Below are 12,926 nucleotides of genomic sequence, written 5' to 3'. Positions count from 1 at the left end.
TCCTCCTTCCCCCTCTGCTCCTCCTTCCCCCTCTGCTCCTCCTTCCCCCTCCTCTCCCTCCCCCCTCTCTTCCTTCATGTCGTGCATCCCTTCCTCTTCGTCCTCCTTTTCACTTTCAAGTCTCAATCGCAGGCGGTCGACACCACCTGGCTGGTCGACAAAGAGAGCATCGCTGGATTCCAGAAGTGAACTGAGATGAACTCAGTCAGGAAGAGGGAGGGAGTGAGGGAAGACAACAGCATGGCTGCTAGGCAGGCAGGCGGTCATGTGGACAGTACGTGGTCAAGCCTGATGTCCAAAGTGCTATTGGCGTCATCATGTACCGTTGAAGTAGTACAGCTCAGTCTACTGATATCCGGCGTACGCGTACTGGGTGATCTGCCCTGAGCATGATGCTACCGGCAACTTGCTGTCAGTAACTTGACGATCCGGGTAGACTAGTAGCGAAGCCTGGCAGACTCGATGGCAGCCCTGCTGGGCACTGGCAAGTGGAGTAAAATCTCTCTCTGGTGTCGGTCACTGGACCATGCTCCGCGACGACAGTCACTCCGGTGCCACCGGTGACCGACTTGGAGGCTCGCGGCCGCGTCACTGTCAGAGTCACGTACTAAGCCTAGTACGGTGGCCCACCCCGGCCGGCGGATTGGCAAGCGGCCCGGCCGGGTCTGCCACACTGCCGAAGCTTGTAGTTTACTTAACTGAGAGCCACTCACTGAAAGTCCTGGGTCAGGAGAGTCCGGGACTCGGAGTGCTGAGTCACTGGGGCCCGCGGCCCGGCCAGGCGGCCGGGAGCCGCAGTGCCGCACTGCGGCAGTGCCGCGGCTTCAAGTTCCGAAGTTCCGGCGACCGGGCCCGGGAGCACAGTGAGTGCTGTATGAGGGGACCGAGTGGCGCGAAAGGATGGCTGCAAGTATGCGAGGAGGATGGTACGGAGCGAGCGATGAGGAAGGTATCGCATGCGCAGAAGGAGCCGATCTGCCGGGAAGATAGTCTTGCTGCTGGATCCTTAGAGGAGTGTTGACGCAAAGCTGCCGTCTCTTGCCCTGCTGCTCAGATACAGTTGTGGACCTGAATCTACCAAAGATGATAAGTTTGAGGTGCCGGCAACGCGCGCTTCGCAGCTTCACGACAGCATGCTCGCAAGACCCTTCCTCTTCACTGAAGAAACTGCCGTCTCATGCTCGTGTCGTGGTGATCGGAGGAGGAGTGATAGGGTCCTCAGTCGCATACCACCTAACCAAGATGGGCTGGAGGGACACGGTTGTTGTGGAGCGGAATAAGATGACCTCCGGAACGACATGGCATGCGGCTGGTTTGATGGTAACGTTCGGCTCCATGTCCTCGACCTCAACATCCTTCCGCCTGTACAGCCGAGAGCTGTACAGGCGACTGGAGGAAGAGACAGGTCAGAGCACGGGGTTCAGCCCCGTGGGCTTCATTGAGCTCGCGACGGACAGGCATCGCCTGGAAGAGTTCAGGAGGATCGCAGACTTCAATCGAACGTGCGGAGTCGAAGTGGAGGAGATCGGAGCGAGGGACGTCGAGAAGATGTTTCCCCTGTGCAGAGTCGACGACGTCCTTGGCGCCTTCTACGTCCCAGGGGACGGACGAGTGAACCCGGTTGACGTGACCATGGCACTGAACAAGGGGACGCGGATGCAAGGAGGACAGATCTTCGAGGACACGGCAGTGACGCGGGTGATAGTGGAGGAGGGAGCAGTGAAGGGCGTCGTCACGTCCCGGGGAACGATCCGGTGCGAGCATGTGGTGAACTGTTGCGGCATGTGGTCGCGGCAGGTAGGAGCGGCGAGCGAGGTGAGCATCCCGCTGCAAGCAGCAGAGCACTACTACGTCATCACAGACGCCATGCCGGAGGTACAGAGCAGCTGGCCGGTGATCGAGGACCCAGCGTCGTACACCTACATACGGAAGGAGGGAGCAGGGCTCATGATCGGGCTGTTTGAGGGGCGAGCGGCGAGCTGGAAGGAGCACGGGATTCCCGAGGACTTTGCGTTTGGCGAGATCGAGGCGGATGAGGAGAGGATCTTTCCGTTCCTGAGCAAGGCTATGGAGCGCGTGCCCAAGGCCATGGACGTCGGGATCAAGAAAGTCTTTTGCGGGCCGGAAAGTTTCACCCCCGACATGTCACCGATGTGAGTTTTGTCATGTGTGAAATGAGGATGCGGAGAGGGGGGACAGGAAAGATGAAGATGGGAGGGAAACGATGGTGGAAAGGGCGGCATGGAAAATGGAGAGAGATGTGAGCGGGAAGGGAAGGGAAAGGAAGGGAAGAGGGGAGGGGAGGGGAGGGGAGGGATACAATTTGGTGAAATATCATGTGATTTTTAAAAAGATGTTCTTATCCCTGTCTCTTGCAGTGTTGGGCCTGTCCCGGAGCTAAGCAACTACTGGGTAGGTGCTGGCATGAACTCGATCGGAATCCTGACAGGGGGGGGTGTCGGTCGCCTGCTCGCACAGTGGATTGTCAGCGGCAGCCCCGACGAAGATGTTACAGGGATCCGTCCGAGCAGGTTCAGCCCCCTCCTGTGCGAGCCTTCTCTCCTTGCTCGCCGAGCAGAGGAGGCTCTGAGCATGGTGTACGCGTGCCACTTCCCTTTCAAGCAGTTCAAGTCTGCCCGCAACCTCCTCCACTCTCCCTTGCACGCTCGCATGCAGGAGCAGGGAGCTCACTTCTGCAGTATGAGCGGGGTTGAGAGCCCAGGTGACCACTATCCTGTCCTATCTTTCTTACTGTCCTCGTCCACCCCCTCGACAGTCCACTCCTCCTGCTCCTGCCCCTGCCCCTGCCCCTGCCCCTGCTCCTGCTCCTGCTCCTGCTCCTGCTCCTGCTCCTGCTCCTGCTCCTGCTCCTGCTCCTGCTCCTGCTCCTGATCCTGCCCCCACTTCTGTTGGTGCTCGTGCATCCATTCTTGTTCTGCTCCTACACAGTCTGATCACTATCCTGCTTCTAGACTGGTTTGGTGAGCCTGGCTCAATCCCCGTCGCCGGAGAGCCAACCTGGGGCTTTCCAGGTATGTCAGCTGGAGGATATGGTGAGGAGGAATGGGAAGTAGTGGCTACTCGAGTGCAGAGATAGAAGAAGGGAGGGAGGATGTAGGGAGCGAGCGAGCAAGAGTATCAGGGTTGTCATTTTGACAGCCATTTGTCTTCAGAGTGGTTCGGGCGATGGCGAGAAGAGCACAAGGCTTGCAGGGAGCGTGTCGTCATCATGGATACCTCGTACACGTCAAAGTTCCGTATCCAAGGGGAGCATGCTGGCTCCTTCCTGAGCAGGCTGTCGACTGCCAGGGTGATAGAGGAGGAGGCAGGGAGGGCCATCTCGACCTTGTGGCTGAGCAAGGAGGGGGGGATGGAGGCGATCGTCGTGCTCCTCAAGCTCGCATCGGATGACTTCATCTTACTTGTCCCAGACGGCCTGCACAGGCACGCAGAGAGCTGGATGCGCCAGCAGAAGGATCCTCTCGAGCGTGTGAGCATCCTTGACGTCTCGGATCGCTATGCCCAGCTGGCCATCCAGGGGCCGCGTGCAAGAGCGCTGCTGGAGCGCGTGGTCGGAGCCGCCAGCATTCAAGCTGCAAACTTTCCGACCTCCTCCGTGCGTGAGGTCGAGATCGAGCAAGTCCGCGTGCTCTGCAGCAGGACGTCGCTGACGGGTGAGCTGGGCTACGAGCTGCTCATTCCCAGCGGGGAGGCGATCAGAGTCTACGACACGATCGTGCGGGAGGGACGGCAGCTGGGGGTCGCGCATGCTGGAGTGAAGGCTCTGACGAGCCTGAGGATGGAAAAGGGATGGCGAGCCCTCGGGCATGAACTTGACAACACGGACTCAGTCCTTGAGGCGGGCTTCTTGTCCTGGTGCGCCCTTGACAAGCCTGGAGGTTTCCTGGGAAGAAACGCTGTGCTGGAGAAGCTGCTGGAGGAGGAGAGGAAAGGGAGACGGAGGAGGATGCTGCACGTGCTGGTCCTCGATCCCAGTGTCATGCTCTACCACGGCGAGCCCTTGATCAACAAAGGCACCACAGTCGCAACTATCCGATCTGCAAGCTACGGGCACACGCTGGGGGGAGCCGTCGGGCTGGCAATGGTGGAGGCAGGAGAGCAGATTGAGGACGAAGGATGGGAGGTGCAGGTGGCGGGGATGCGCCATCCGGTCAGAGTCTCTTCATCTTGTTTCTACGATGCTGAAGATGGGAAGATGGAGGTGTAACGAGGAGGCTGGTGGGTAATCTTGAGCCATTCAAGTTTCTCGGATTGTGAGAGAAGACCTTTCAACATAGAAAGCATCTGCCTCTTTCTCCTCTCCACCTCCCAAACAAAACATTCCTTTCCACCATGCCTGAGACTCTCTTCATTGCCCATTTTACTTTTGGGCCGTGGCCAAGACATTACAACATAGCTCGATGCATACTTCCCTGTTGCCATGCCTCTCTCCTGCCCGTCCTTTTCCAGTCTCTGCTCCACTCCTCTTCTCTGCATGCACTCACTCTCTTACTCACTCACACTATCCTGCTCCTTCCTCCTCTCCCCTCCTGCCAACTCGTTCACTTGGGGCGGATCATTCGTTTAATGTGAAGTTGAAATGTCTCCTTGATATTTGAAGAGTTAAACAGGATCTCCAAAACCTTTTTAAATTTGATCCCTCGTGACCGTTCGCCAGTCGGAGGAGCACGGGATCAAGAAGCCTCTCAAAAATGAGCGATAACGCAACGCTTGGTCTCGAAGCCGTAAATAATATATATTTGAAGTCACGGGTCTGCTTATGGTAACGTGATCTCGATCCGTTACCCGGTCACAAGGAGGGTCAATTGCATGAGATCCAGGGGGTGTCGCATTGTTCCATCTTTACTACACTCCGTCTGCCTGGCTAAAATCCAGACCTTTATAATCTGGAGGGTCAAAAACTGTTTTATTGCTATGTCTTTACTAGATCACAAGGTGCAACTGGTCACGAGGGAGCTACCGGACCCCGGCAAGGAGCTCCGATGAATCTCAAGATCCGAGCCTTTGGACCCCGAAGCCTTCCTTGTAAGTTGGCGCCATCTGAAAACATGAACTTTTACACCCAAACTCGAATTTTTCCTTTGAAAAGTTCTAGGTTTGTACCAGTTTGACCCTCTTCTGAATCTGAAAAGTTCACTCTCGTAGAGAACGTTCTGCCTGCATGACTCGACAACGTGTACTGCGTCAACAATTATTTATAGCAGTTTGAGTCCACGTGAACCACCCTACCCATAATCATGCTCTCTCAGACACCGGTAGTCATGGAGGTATCCATGACCCGCGACTTCCTTGCCACCCCTACCCACATAGCTAAAAACTTCTTCTGCAATATACGTTAAAACCTTCATAGCAGAACAAGGAGATTTTCTATTGAAGCCTCCAATTGTATAGGGCTAGGGTATCAGGTAGGCTTGTAAACAGGTACCACCCCTCCTGAAAAAAATCAACCTGGAATCGTGCGTCCTCAGGTAAGAGCGGGGGGCTTTAGATACGTGCCCGACTTCCTTCGCCTTCTTGCGGAAGAAACTCCTTCAGATCTCCTATCCCCTCCCATCCTCTCCCTTCCACGCTGTGTCTAGCTTCATTCTTTCCGCGTACTTGGTAGCTTCCTCTTCCGCTGCATACTCCTCTCTTCCTCCTCCTCCGTAACCTTCCATCGCAAAGATCCTTTCCACCGGCAAGCATGTTCGAAGAGCCAAAGGAAATGAAGGAGGACCAGGCTGTCTCGCAGTGTGAGAGTCAAAGCGCGCGGGACTCTGATGGCTCCGACTCTGAGAGCGATCATGCTGAGGCCTCCACTGAGAACGCCGACGAGATGCAGGAGAGCTGGGATGAGACCAAGACGAAGAAATGCATCGCTATCAACCCTCGTAAGAAGATGCGAGGAGGCAGCGGCAATGGCCCAGTCATAATCTCTTACGAGCTCTTGTCCAAACACTTTCATGAGAGCCTGGATGCAGCAACGGCCAAGATTGGTATCAGCAAGACTACCATGAAAGCTGCCTGCCGTCGCCTGGGCATCGTCAAGTGGCCGTATGCACACAAGGGACCCAGGAGACGAAGGAGCAAGGCGTCGAAGGAAGGAAGCAGCTCGTCTACCCCATCCGGGGCACACACTCCCAGCAGCATCTCCTTGGGACAGATCGACATCAAGCTTCCTTTTTCCTCAGTGAGCATGTCCGGGTCCAGCGATTTTCTCAAGGAGCTCTCGGCTACCTCCCTGCACTCGTTGAGCATGAAGGCAAACCAGGTCTCCTTCGCTCAGCCCTCGTTGGACCTCGGGGCCCGAGCCCCGTACAACTTCGGTGCAGTGATGCCGCCTGCCGAGCCCTTCGGCGCGGCCTTCAACAGCTCCCTCGCCAACTCTCTCTCCAACTTCCTCTCCAAGTCGGAGTCAGAATTTCTCTTCGGATGTGCGGCTTCAGCTATGAGTGAGTTTTTCTGCTCTGGCTGTACGCAGATGTTCTGACTTGCTTCTCCAGATGGTCAGAATCCTGCTCCTGCTCCTGCTCCTGCTTTTCCCGCCACCCCTGCTCACGCTCCCAATTTTCCCGCCGCGCATGCTTCAGCCTCGGCTTTCTCCGCTGCGCCAGCTCCGGCAGCTGTGCCTTCTCCTTTTGTTGCTCCGGCAAACAAGTTCTCTTGCAACCTGAACCCTGCCCTTGGACCGAGTCTCTTGTCCGAGACTGACCTTCAGGTACTGACTCGCTCATGAAAGTTCCTTACTTCCTCGCTCACTCGTTCCGCAGTGGCTCTCTGGCCTCGTTGCCTCTCAGCGTCAAGTAGCATCGGCTGGATTCCCATCCCTGAGAGCTTGAAGGCGTTTGTTGTAAACTATTGGACGAATCTTGTACACTACCAGCGAATAAAAGACATCAATGTGTTACAAGTGCCGTAATTCCACCACTTGTATACCTGCACCGTAAAAGTCAGTTATGGTACACCATAAAGCAAGCATAAACTCTTGCTATTGTTGCCACAAAGATGTTGATAGAATGCAAAACAGATTGTACCTGGTAAGGTTGACTTAACATGAGATATATCGATCTCTTCCATCCCTCGATCGAGGAGATCTGAGTGCATTCCCTGGGGAACTGTTATCAAAACCGACTATTGCAACACCATTGCAGCACCAGGATGTCAGCTCGGAACCCCGAGGCCTCAGCGAGCTCTACAAGCTCTTCAGTAGTGAGATGATCCGTCCTGTCGTGATGGTACTCAGGTGAGGAGCAAGAAGGTACTCATGTGGAAATTTGTAAGCAAATAGCAACAAGGCCAAAGCGACAGAGACTGGCCCATCACATCCGCCGCCAGGAATCATATCTCCTCCCCTTCAACAGCGGAGTGTTGAAGGGGAGGAGGACGCAGCAACACAGCAACGATCCTTACCCTCTGCTCCCCTTCCAGAACCCAGCAGGTTTGTGATTCCTCTTGATCTCTTTGATCCCCCAGCCCTTCACCGCCACACTGTCAGTCGCATGCAAGGGACCTGCGCACGTCACCGAGTAGAACGGACACCCGTTCTTGGTCGCGTGTATGAGAACGGCAACTCCACCCCTGACAGGACATGCCGTCAGCACTTGCTGCATCCTACATGTTCTGGACATGTTGCTTCCTTCTGAGAAAGGAAAACCTCCCCTCCTCCCCCTGCCCCCCCTGCCCCCCTCAGTATCGCCCTGCGCCAGGACTGCAGGCCTACCTTGCAAGAAGCTCTTTGATAGTATCCAGTAGCGCATCCGTGACAGGCTTGGAGTAAGTGCACCTAGTCCAGTATCAGCAGCAGCAGAGGCAGCAAGTGCAACATCGTGCCCGGATGCTAGTATCACGTCGAACCCCTCCTGATGACCGCAGTCTCTCAGCCTCTTGACCCCCTCCTGCAGGAACGTGAGCCGACGGGTGCGAGGAGGGCAGGTGTGAACGTCGTGCTTCCAGACGAGATGAGCGACGAAGAGATTGTCTGCATCGGCTCTCATCTCAGATGAATTTCTCTAGCAGCAAGTAACCTTTGCAGTGGTTCAGCTTGTCTCTGTTCAGGCGGCAGTTGTGCTCGATCTGACGCAACAGTCTCTCGTCCTGCGCATGGCACGTTCACTCCGATCCTTCCGCTTGCTGCCCCCATGCCTTGTCGGTGAGGACTACTGATGTCCAGGAGCCGAGGAGGCAAGATGCTATGCCACCCAGACCATGTCCTGATCCCAGCTCAAGGAGGCTGCCTCCTGCTACTGAGGAAGGGAGTCACAAGCCAAACGTGTCTAAAGCCATGGGACACAGGGAAGGACGGGAGGCCTCGAGAGGTCATCAACACCAGTAGTCGCAAGGGAATGGAGTAGAGGACACTGAATCATGAGCAGCATAGATATCTTGATGAAGAGAGAGAGGATGCGGGTACCAGCAGCCTTCCTCATGCTTTCGTTCCTCGAGATCTCCCTGACGCATGCAAGGCTTGACGGCCATAGAGCAGCTCCCATACATCTGCGATCGCTCACCATCTCCGCAACTTCCACCTCGTCCTACCTGAAGAGTCTCGAGTCCGCTGGCTCGACTGTAATAGACCGATGGCGGATTTCCAGGAACTGCCCGCCTCCACAGTCCACACGCGAAAGCATCCCATGCTCAATGCAGGGATCGTTGCTGGCAGAACAGGTGCAGGGTGACTGGTCAGAGGAGGAGAGAGGGGACAGTGGCAGGGAGGGGGAGGGGTTGGAGGTTGAGAAGGAGTTGCCGTCCTGCTGGGCATGGGGGGAGGAGAGGAGAGGAGAGCACATGGGGGTCAAGACCATGGTGGGGCCACGGAGCAAGTCCACCTCAGAGTTCTTAGATTCGAAGTTTGAGCAGAAGTTTGAGATGAAACTTTGGAATAAAGTTTGAGAGGTGAAAGTTTCCACCCCCAAAGTTTGACAACCTTGCGGTAGTTTGGCGCCAAATTGACTCCACAAACTTTTCGCACGATGGTGCGAGGGAACTTTCAGCACTTGATGGGCATCGCCCATGGCGAATACAGCAAGCGCATGCAAGAACGAGAGAGAGTGCATTCGGTATCTGCGGAGAAGATAGGAGCAAAGATGTACCCAAAGACAAACCACCTCCTTCATGTGCAGAAATCCCTCTTTCAGAAAACTCAGCTCATCAAGTCGCCAGAACCTCGAGCCTTGGGAAAGCTCGGTCTCCCAACAACATCATTCTCGAAGATGGAAGAGATGAGAACTATCGACAAGCCACCCAGTTTCACCACGCAGGGCGACACAAAGCTACCTCCGAGATGGGATGAGGAAGTATTCGAACAAGCTCTGACCAGGTCTTATGATCATTGCGACGGTGCACGACCTCACTTTTCGTAGGTGTGAGGCCATGGTACAGAGATTTACAAATGCGAGCATGCGCATCTGTACGCGCACATGTGGTTTTGTTTGATTGTGGGTCTGAGACTCTTCAGCTATGGCTCCCTCGGAGAATTCTGAGTGTACGAGCTCTTTCTTCCCGGAAAGAAACGAGCCAACGCTTCCCTGTGATCTGACAAGGGTGAGAAATTTTCAGGGACGTGATGTACACGAAAATGGTATAATGGATGGTGCTTCAGGAAGAAGACATTCTCAAGCTGAGCGTCGAGATGGAGTGGAGTAAAGAAGAACCCCCTTGCTGCAGCAACGTCCAAGGCGGTAGCGGCATATCAAGTAACGGCAAACCGGAGCAAACAAGTAACAGCTACAGCAACCCACGAGGCAGTGAGATCCCTGCCAGGAGCATCCTTCCAAGAAGCACTGAAAAATCAAGCAGTAGCGGCATCCCAGTGAAAAGCAACTACTTGCCAAGCAGCGACAATATCCAAAGCAGCGACAGTATTCAAAGCTGCGACAGTACCGAAGGCTGCAACAGTACCTACAGCGGTAGCACTCTCATGAGTGGTAACACAAGTTGCAACAGTGCATCATGCAGCAAACGTTCAAATCAGCGTATCTATTTACTGTGCCCATATAGGGTAGCAAGTTTGTAATCTTCATCTCTCGAATTGAAAATCAACTCAGGACAGAGAACTAGTCAAAGCTGCCGGAGCGAAATGGGACTCCAACAAGAAGGTATTTGATTGAATGGCTGCTTGCTCCATCAACGAATAACTTCAATCTAGTCTTGGTACGTTCCCGATGGTCAAAGACTCGACAAGTTCCAAAGATGGATTCATTTCACGGACAGCGATAAATGAATGAAAATCCATCGAGGAAAGATCAAGTGTCTTCAGACTTTGAGTCGTAATGTGTCAGAGGCCCCAGGGAAATGCAAATTCTGTCTGTCGCCGGGATATACTTTCGAAACTCAATAGCAGTGAGATTGAATATAACTACAAGAAGATTTTGAGCACCTAACTTCAACTGAGCAAAGGGGTCTCTGACTCCAGCCTGACATCAGAGGTGACATTCGAATGATTTCCACTGGCTGTCATCAGCAGCTTCTTGTGCCTCTGGCTGCGGACAGACATGATATACGCGACACCTGTGCAAAGAGCAAGGAAGAATCAAACATGATCAACGTCCAGTGCAGGTGCTTACCCCAGCAGAGGATGCACCATCCTATCCAGCAAGACACCAGCTGCATGACGAACGCCTCATCTTGGAACCGCTCGAGCATGGCACCGACGACAACAGGGCTGGGAACATCCCCGAGGACGTGGATCCCGACGACTGAGAGCGCCATGCTGAGGGTTCGGACTTCTGCTGGGACGCACCATAGCAGGACGCCGTTGACGGGGGAGGTGGTGGCGAACGCCAGGAACTGGCCGACGATCATGAAGAAGATGAACTTGCGGTACTCGGTTGCTGAGAAAGCGAGGAAGCAGCAGGGCCAGGCAAGCGTGACGAGGGTGGCGGAGACGAGCAGGGAATTGGACATCGCGTCCCTTCCCAGGACCCTCGTGACAAGATCCAGGATGAAGCCTCCAGAGATCGTTCCAAACAGGCCGGTGAAGACAGCAACGGAGCCGAAAGCCAGGTCCGCATCATCCAGCTGCATCTCAAACTTGCGCTGTTGAGTTGGGGGAACCGAGGGACGGCAAAGAGCAAGGAGGCAGAGAGGGAAGGAGCAGGAGCAGGAGCAGGAGCAGGAGCAGGAGCAGGAGCAGGAGCAGGAGCAGGAGCAGGAGCAGGAGCAGGAGCAGGAGCAGGAGCAGGAGCAGGAGCAGGAGCAGGAGCAGGAGCAGGAGCAGGAGCAGGAGCAGGAGCAGGAGCAGGGGATAGAATGGTTAGCAATAGAATCAGTAGATGGTCTGAAAGGAAACCTGAAGGTACGTCGGGCCCCACACAGCCATGGCTCCGACTGAGAAAGTAAAGGCGCCATATCCCATCACCGTACACACCCAGATCGGGTTGCCAACGATTGTCTTGAGGGACTTCACGATCGTGTACTCGTCCCTAACCGCCTGAGCAGGAGAGGACAAGTACGATTCCGAGTCCTGTCTGGAGAGAAAGCTGCCCTCCGACTCGAGCGACGTCTGGTCGGGCTTCTGCAGGGAACGTCAGTCGGCATCGTGGAGAGCAGCATGAGGCAAAGGTGTCGCCTTCTTCCGGAGGCGGTTGGAGATGAAGAAGCACGCGACTGCCACTGGCACCATCGCCAGACCCTCCAGCGCAAAGGCCATCCGCCTGAACCACCGACACTGAAGTCACCATGGCGGGATCAGCCGGCAGTCTTACCATCCGGCGAACCCAATCTTCTCGGGGTCCATCTGAGAGCACATGTACCCCCCGTAGGTGTAGCCCAGCGCCTGCCCGATCGGGACCTGGAGGCGGATGGGTCAGGGGGATAGGAGACGAGGGAGGGAGAAGGCAGTAGGGAGGGAGGGAGAGGAGGAAGGGGAAAAGAGGAAGACATGAGGGAGCAGGGAGGGGACAAGGGGGAGGGAGGGGAGGGGAGGCGAGAATGGAGGAGGGAAGTAGACGAAGAAAGGAGGAAGCAGGAAGTGGAATAGGGCATGAAAGAGCAGAGAGCAGAGAGCAGAGAGGGAAGTGGTCAGAGGAGAGTGAATGTAGGAGTGCAGGGGTAGTGCGGAGCAGACTAGCGCGCATACCGCCATGAAGAAGGCAGCGAGCCATTTACCCTTTTGAGAAGCCGTTGCCATGTCATCGATGAAGCAAGGAGCTATGCACTGGAAGCTGGCAGGAGCGGACAAACACTTCAGCTCCTCCCCCTCTGTCGCTCTCGGTCAGTATCCTCACCTGGCTTCTCCTATGCCACTCAGTATCCTCGCTGTGAGGAGCGCGTTGTACGTTGGCGCCATCGTGCCCAGTGCGCAGGCGACACACCATGCAGTCAGGCCCAACCCCATGAGCCGGAAGGGAGCATGGATGGTGGAAAGATGGGCGAAGATCGGGCTGAAGATGCAGTACCCACCCATGAAGGAGCCTGCCAACACACCTTGCGCCGTCTCGTTGATATGAAAACTCCCTGCTATCCCTCGACGCGGAACGACCGACGCATTGAAGTTGCACGTCCCGTTGCTCCCTCCTCCTCCTCGCTGCCACGTGCACGATGAGTACTCCCTGCAGAGCGCCTCCTCGTGTCTGGCCTTGCAGTTGACGCAGAACTCCGGCAGGACTCCATTGACGATGCCCCGGTCCATGTAGTTGAGGAGATTGACGTAAATGAAGACGGCTAGAAGCGCGCATGCTGGCAGGCGAATGCTGCAGTACGCAGAGCCGTCGGCGTCATGCAGAGCTTGCCTCTCCTGCCTCTCCTCCCCTTCATGCCGCTCCTCCCTCGCATCATTGCCGTGCGCTATGTCAGCCTCGGGGTCTAAGAGAGAAGGACCCTCTGTGCTGAGCTGACCTGTCATGACGCTGGCGCTCTGTTCTAGTGCGAGACGCGGTGGAGGAAGGGAGAAAGAAGAGGAGGAGTGGGGGGAAAGGGCGGGGGGGGGG

General features: G+C 55.6%; 5 protein-coding genes across 5 annotated transcripts; 3 read left to right on the top strand and 2 right to left on the bottom strand.

The window, feature by feature from the left end:
• Window positions 1-1,083: 1,083 nt before the first annotated feature.
• On the top strand, window positions 1,084-4,228 carry GUITHDRAFT_78640 (hypothetical protein; the record flags this gene model as incomplete). Its single annotated transcript, XM_005823724.1, has 4 exons — window positions 1,084-2,153; window positions 2,379-2,722; window positions 2,973-3,032; window positions 3,174-4,228. The coding sequence occupies 4 exons, from the start codon at window positions 1,084-1,086 to the stop codon at window positions 4,226-4,228; spliced, it is 2,529 nt and encodes an 842-aa protein (XP_005823781.1).
• Window positions 4,229-5,704: 1,476 nt separating this feature from the next.
• GUITHDRAFT_145435 (hypothetical protein) lies at window positions 5,705-6,807 on the top strand (the record flags this gene model as incomplete). The annotated part of the gene is made up of 3 exons (XM_005823723.1): window positions 5,705-5,891; window positions 6,192-6,452; window positions 6,719-6,807. 3 exons carry the CDS (start codon window positions 5,705-5,707, stop codon window positions 6,805-6,807), a joined length of 537 nt encoding a protein of 178 aa, XP_005823780.1.
• Window positions 6,808-6,904: 97 nt separating this feature from the next.
• On the bottom strand, window positions 6,905-8,627 carry GUITHDRAFT_116968 (hypothetical protein; the record flags this gene model as incomplete). Its single annotated transcript, XM_005823722.1, has 11 exons — window positions 6,905-6,936; window positions 7,035-7,107; window positions 7,155-7,224; window positions 7,411-7,475; window positions 7,524-7,578; window positions 7,721-7,783; window positions 7,855-7,978; window positions 8,025-8,094; window positions 8,161-8,243; window positions 8,411-8,493; window positions 8,536-8,627. 11 exons carry the CDS (start codon window positions 8,625-8,627, stop codon window positions 6,905-6,907), a joined length of 810 nt encoding a protein of 269 aa, XP_005823779.1.
• Window positions 8,628-8,969: 342 nt separating this feature from the next.
• On the top strand, window positions 8,970-9,812 carry GUITHDRAFT_116967 (hypothetical protein; the record flags this gene model as incomplete). Its single annotated transcript, XM_005823721.1, has 5 exons — window positions 8,970-9,316; window positions 9,360-9,406; window positions 9,455-9,540; window positions 9,599-9,716; window positions 9,760-9,812. The coding sequence occupies 5 exons, from the start codon at window positions 8,970-8,972 to the stop codon at window positions 9,810-9,812; spliced, it is 651 nt and encodes a 216-aa protein (XP_005823778.1).
• Window positions 9,813-10,638: 826 nt separating this feature from the next.
• Window positions 10,639-12,667, bottom strand: GUITHDRAFT_40681 (hypothetical protein; the record flags this gene model as incomplete). Its single annotated transcript, XM_005823720.1, has 7 exons — window positions 10,639-11,022; window positions 11,288-11,477; window positions 11,601-11,651; window positions 11,703-11,788; window positions 12,077-12,161; window positions 12,225-12,523; window positions 12,605-12,667. Coding segments are annotated over 7 exons (1,158 nt in total), but the record flags the coding sequence as incomplete, so codon positions are not given.
• Between the last annotated feature and the right edge of the window lie 259 nt (window positions 12,668-12,926).

This window comes from Guillardia theta (assembly GCF_000315625.1).
Source record: "Guillardia theta CCMP2712 unplaced genomic scaffold GUITHscaffold_103, whole genome shotgun sequence".
NCBI classification, from domain to species: Eukaryota; class Cryptophyceae; order Pyrenomonadales; family Geminigeraceae; genus Guillardia; species Guillardia theta.
This window is presented reverse-complemented; position numbering and strand designations above follow the sequence as displayed.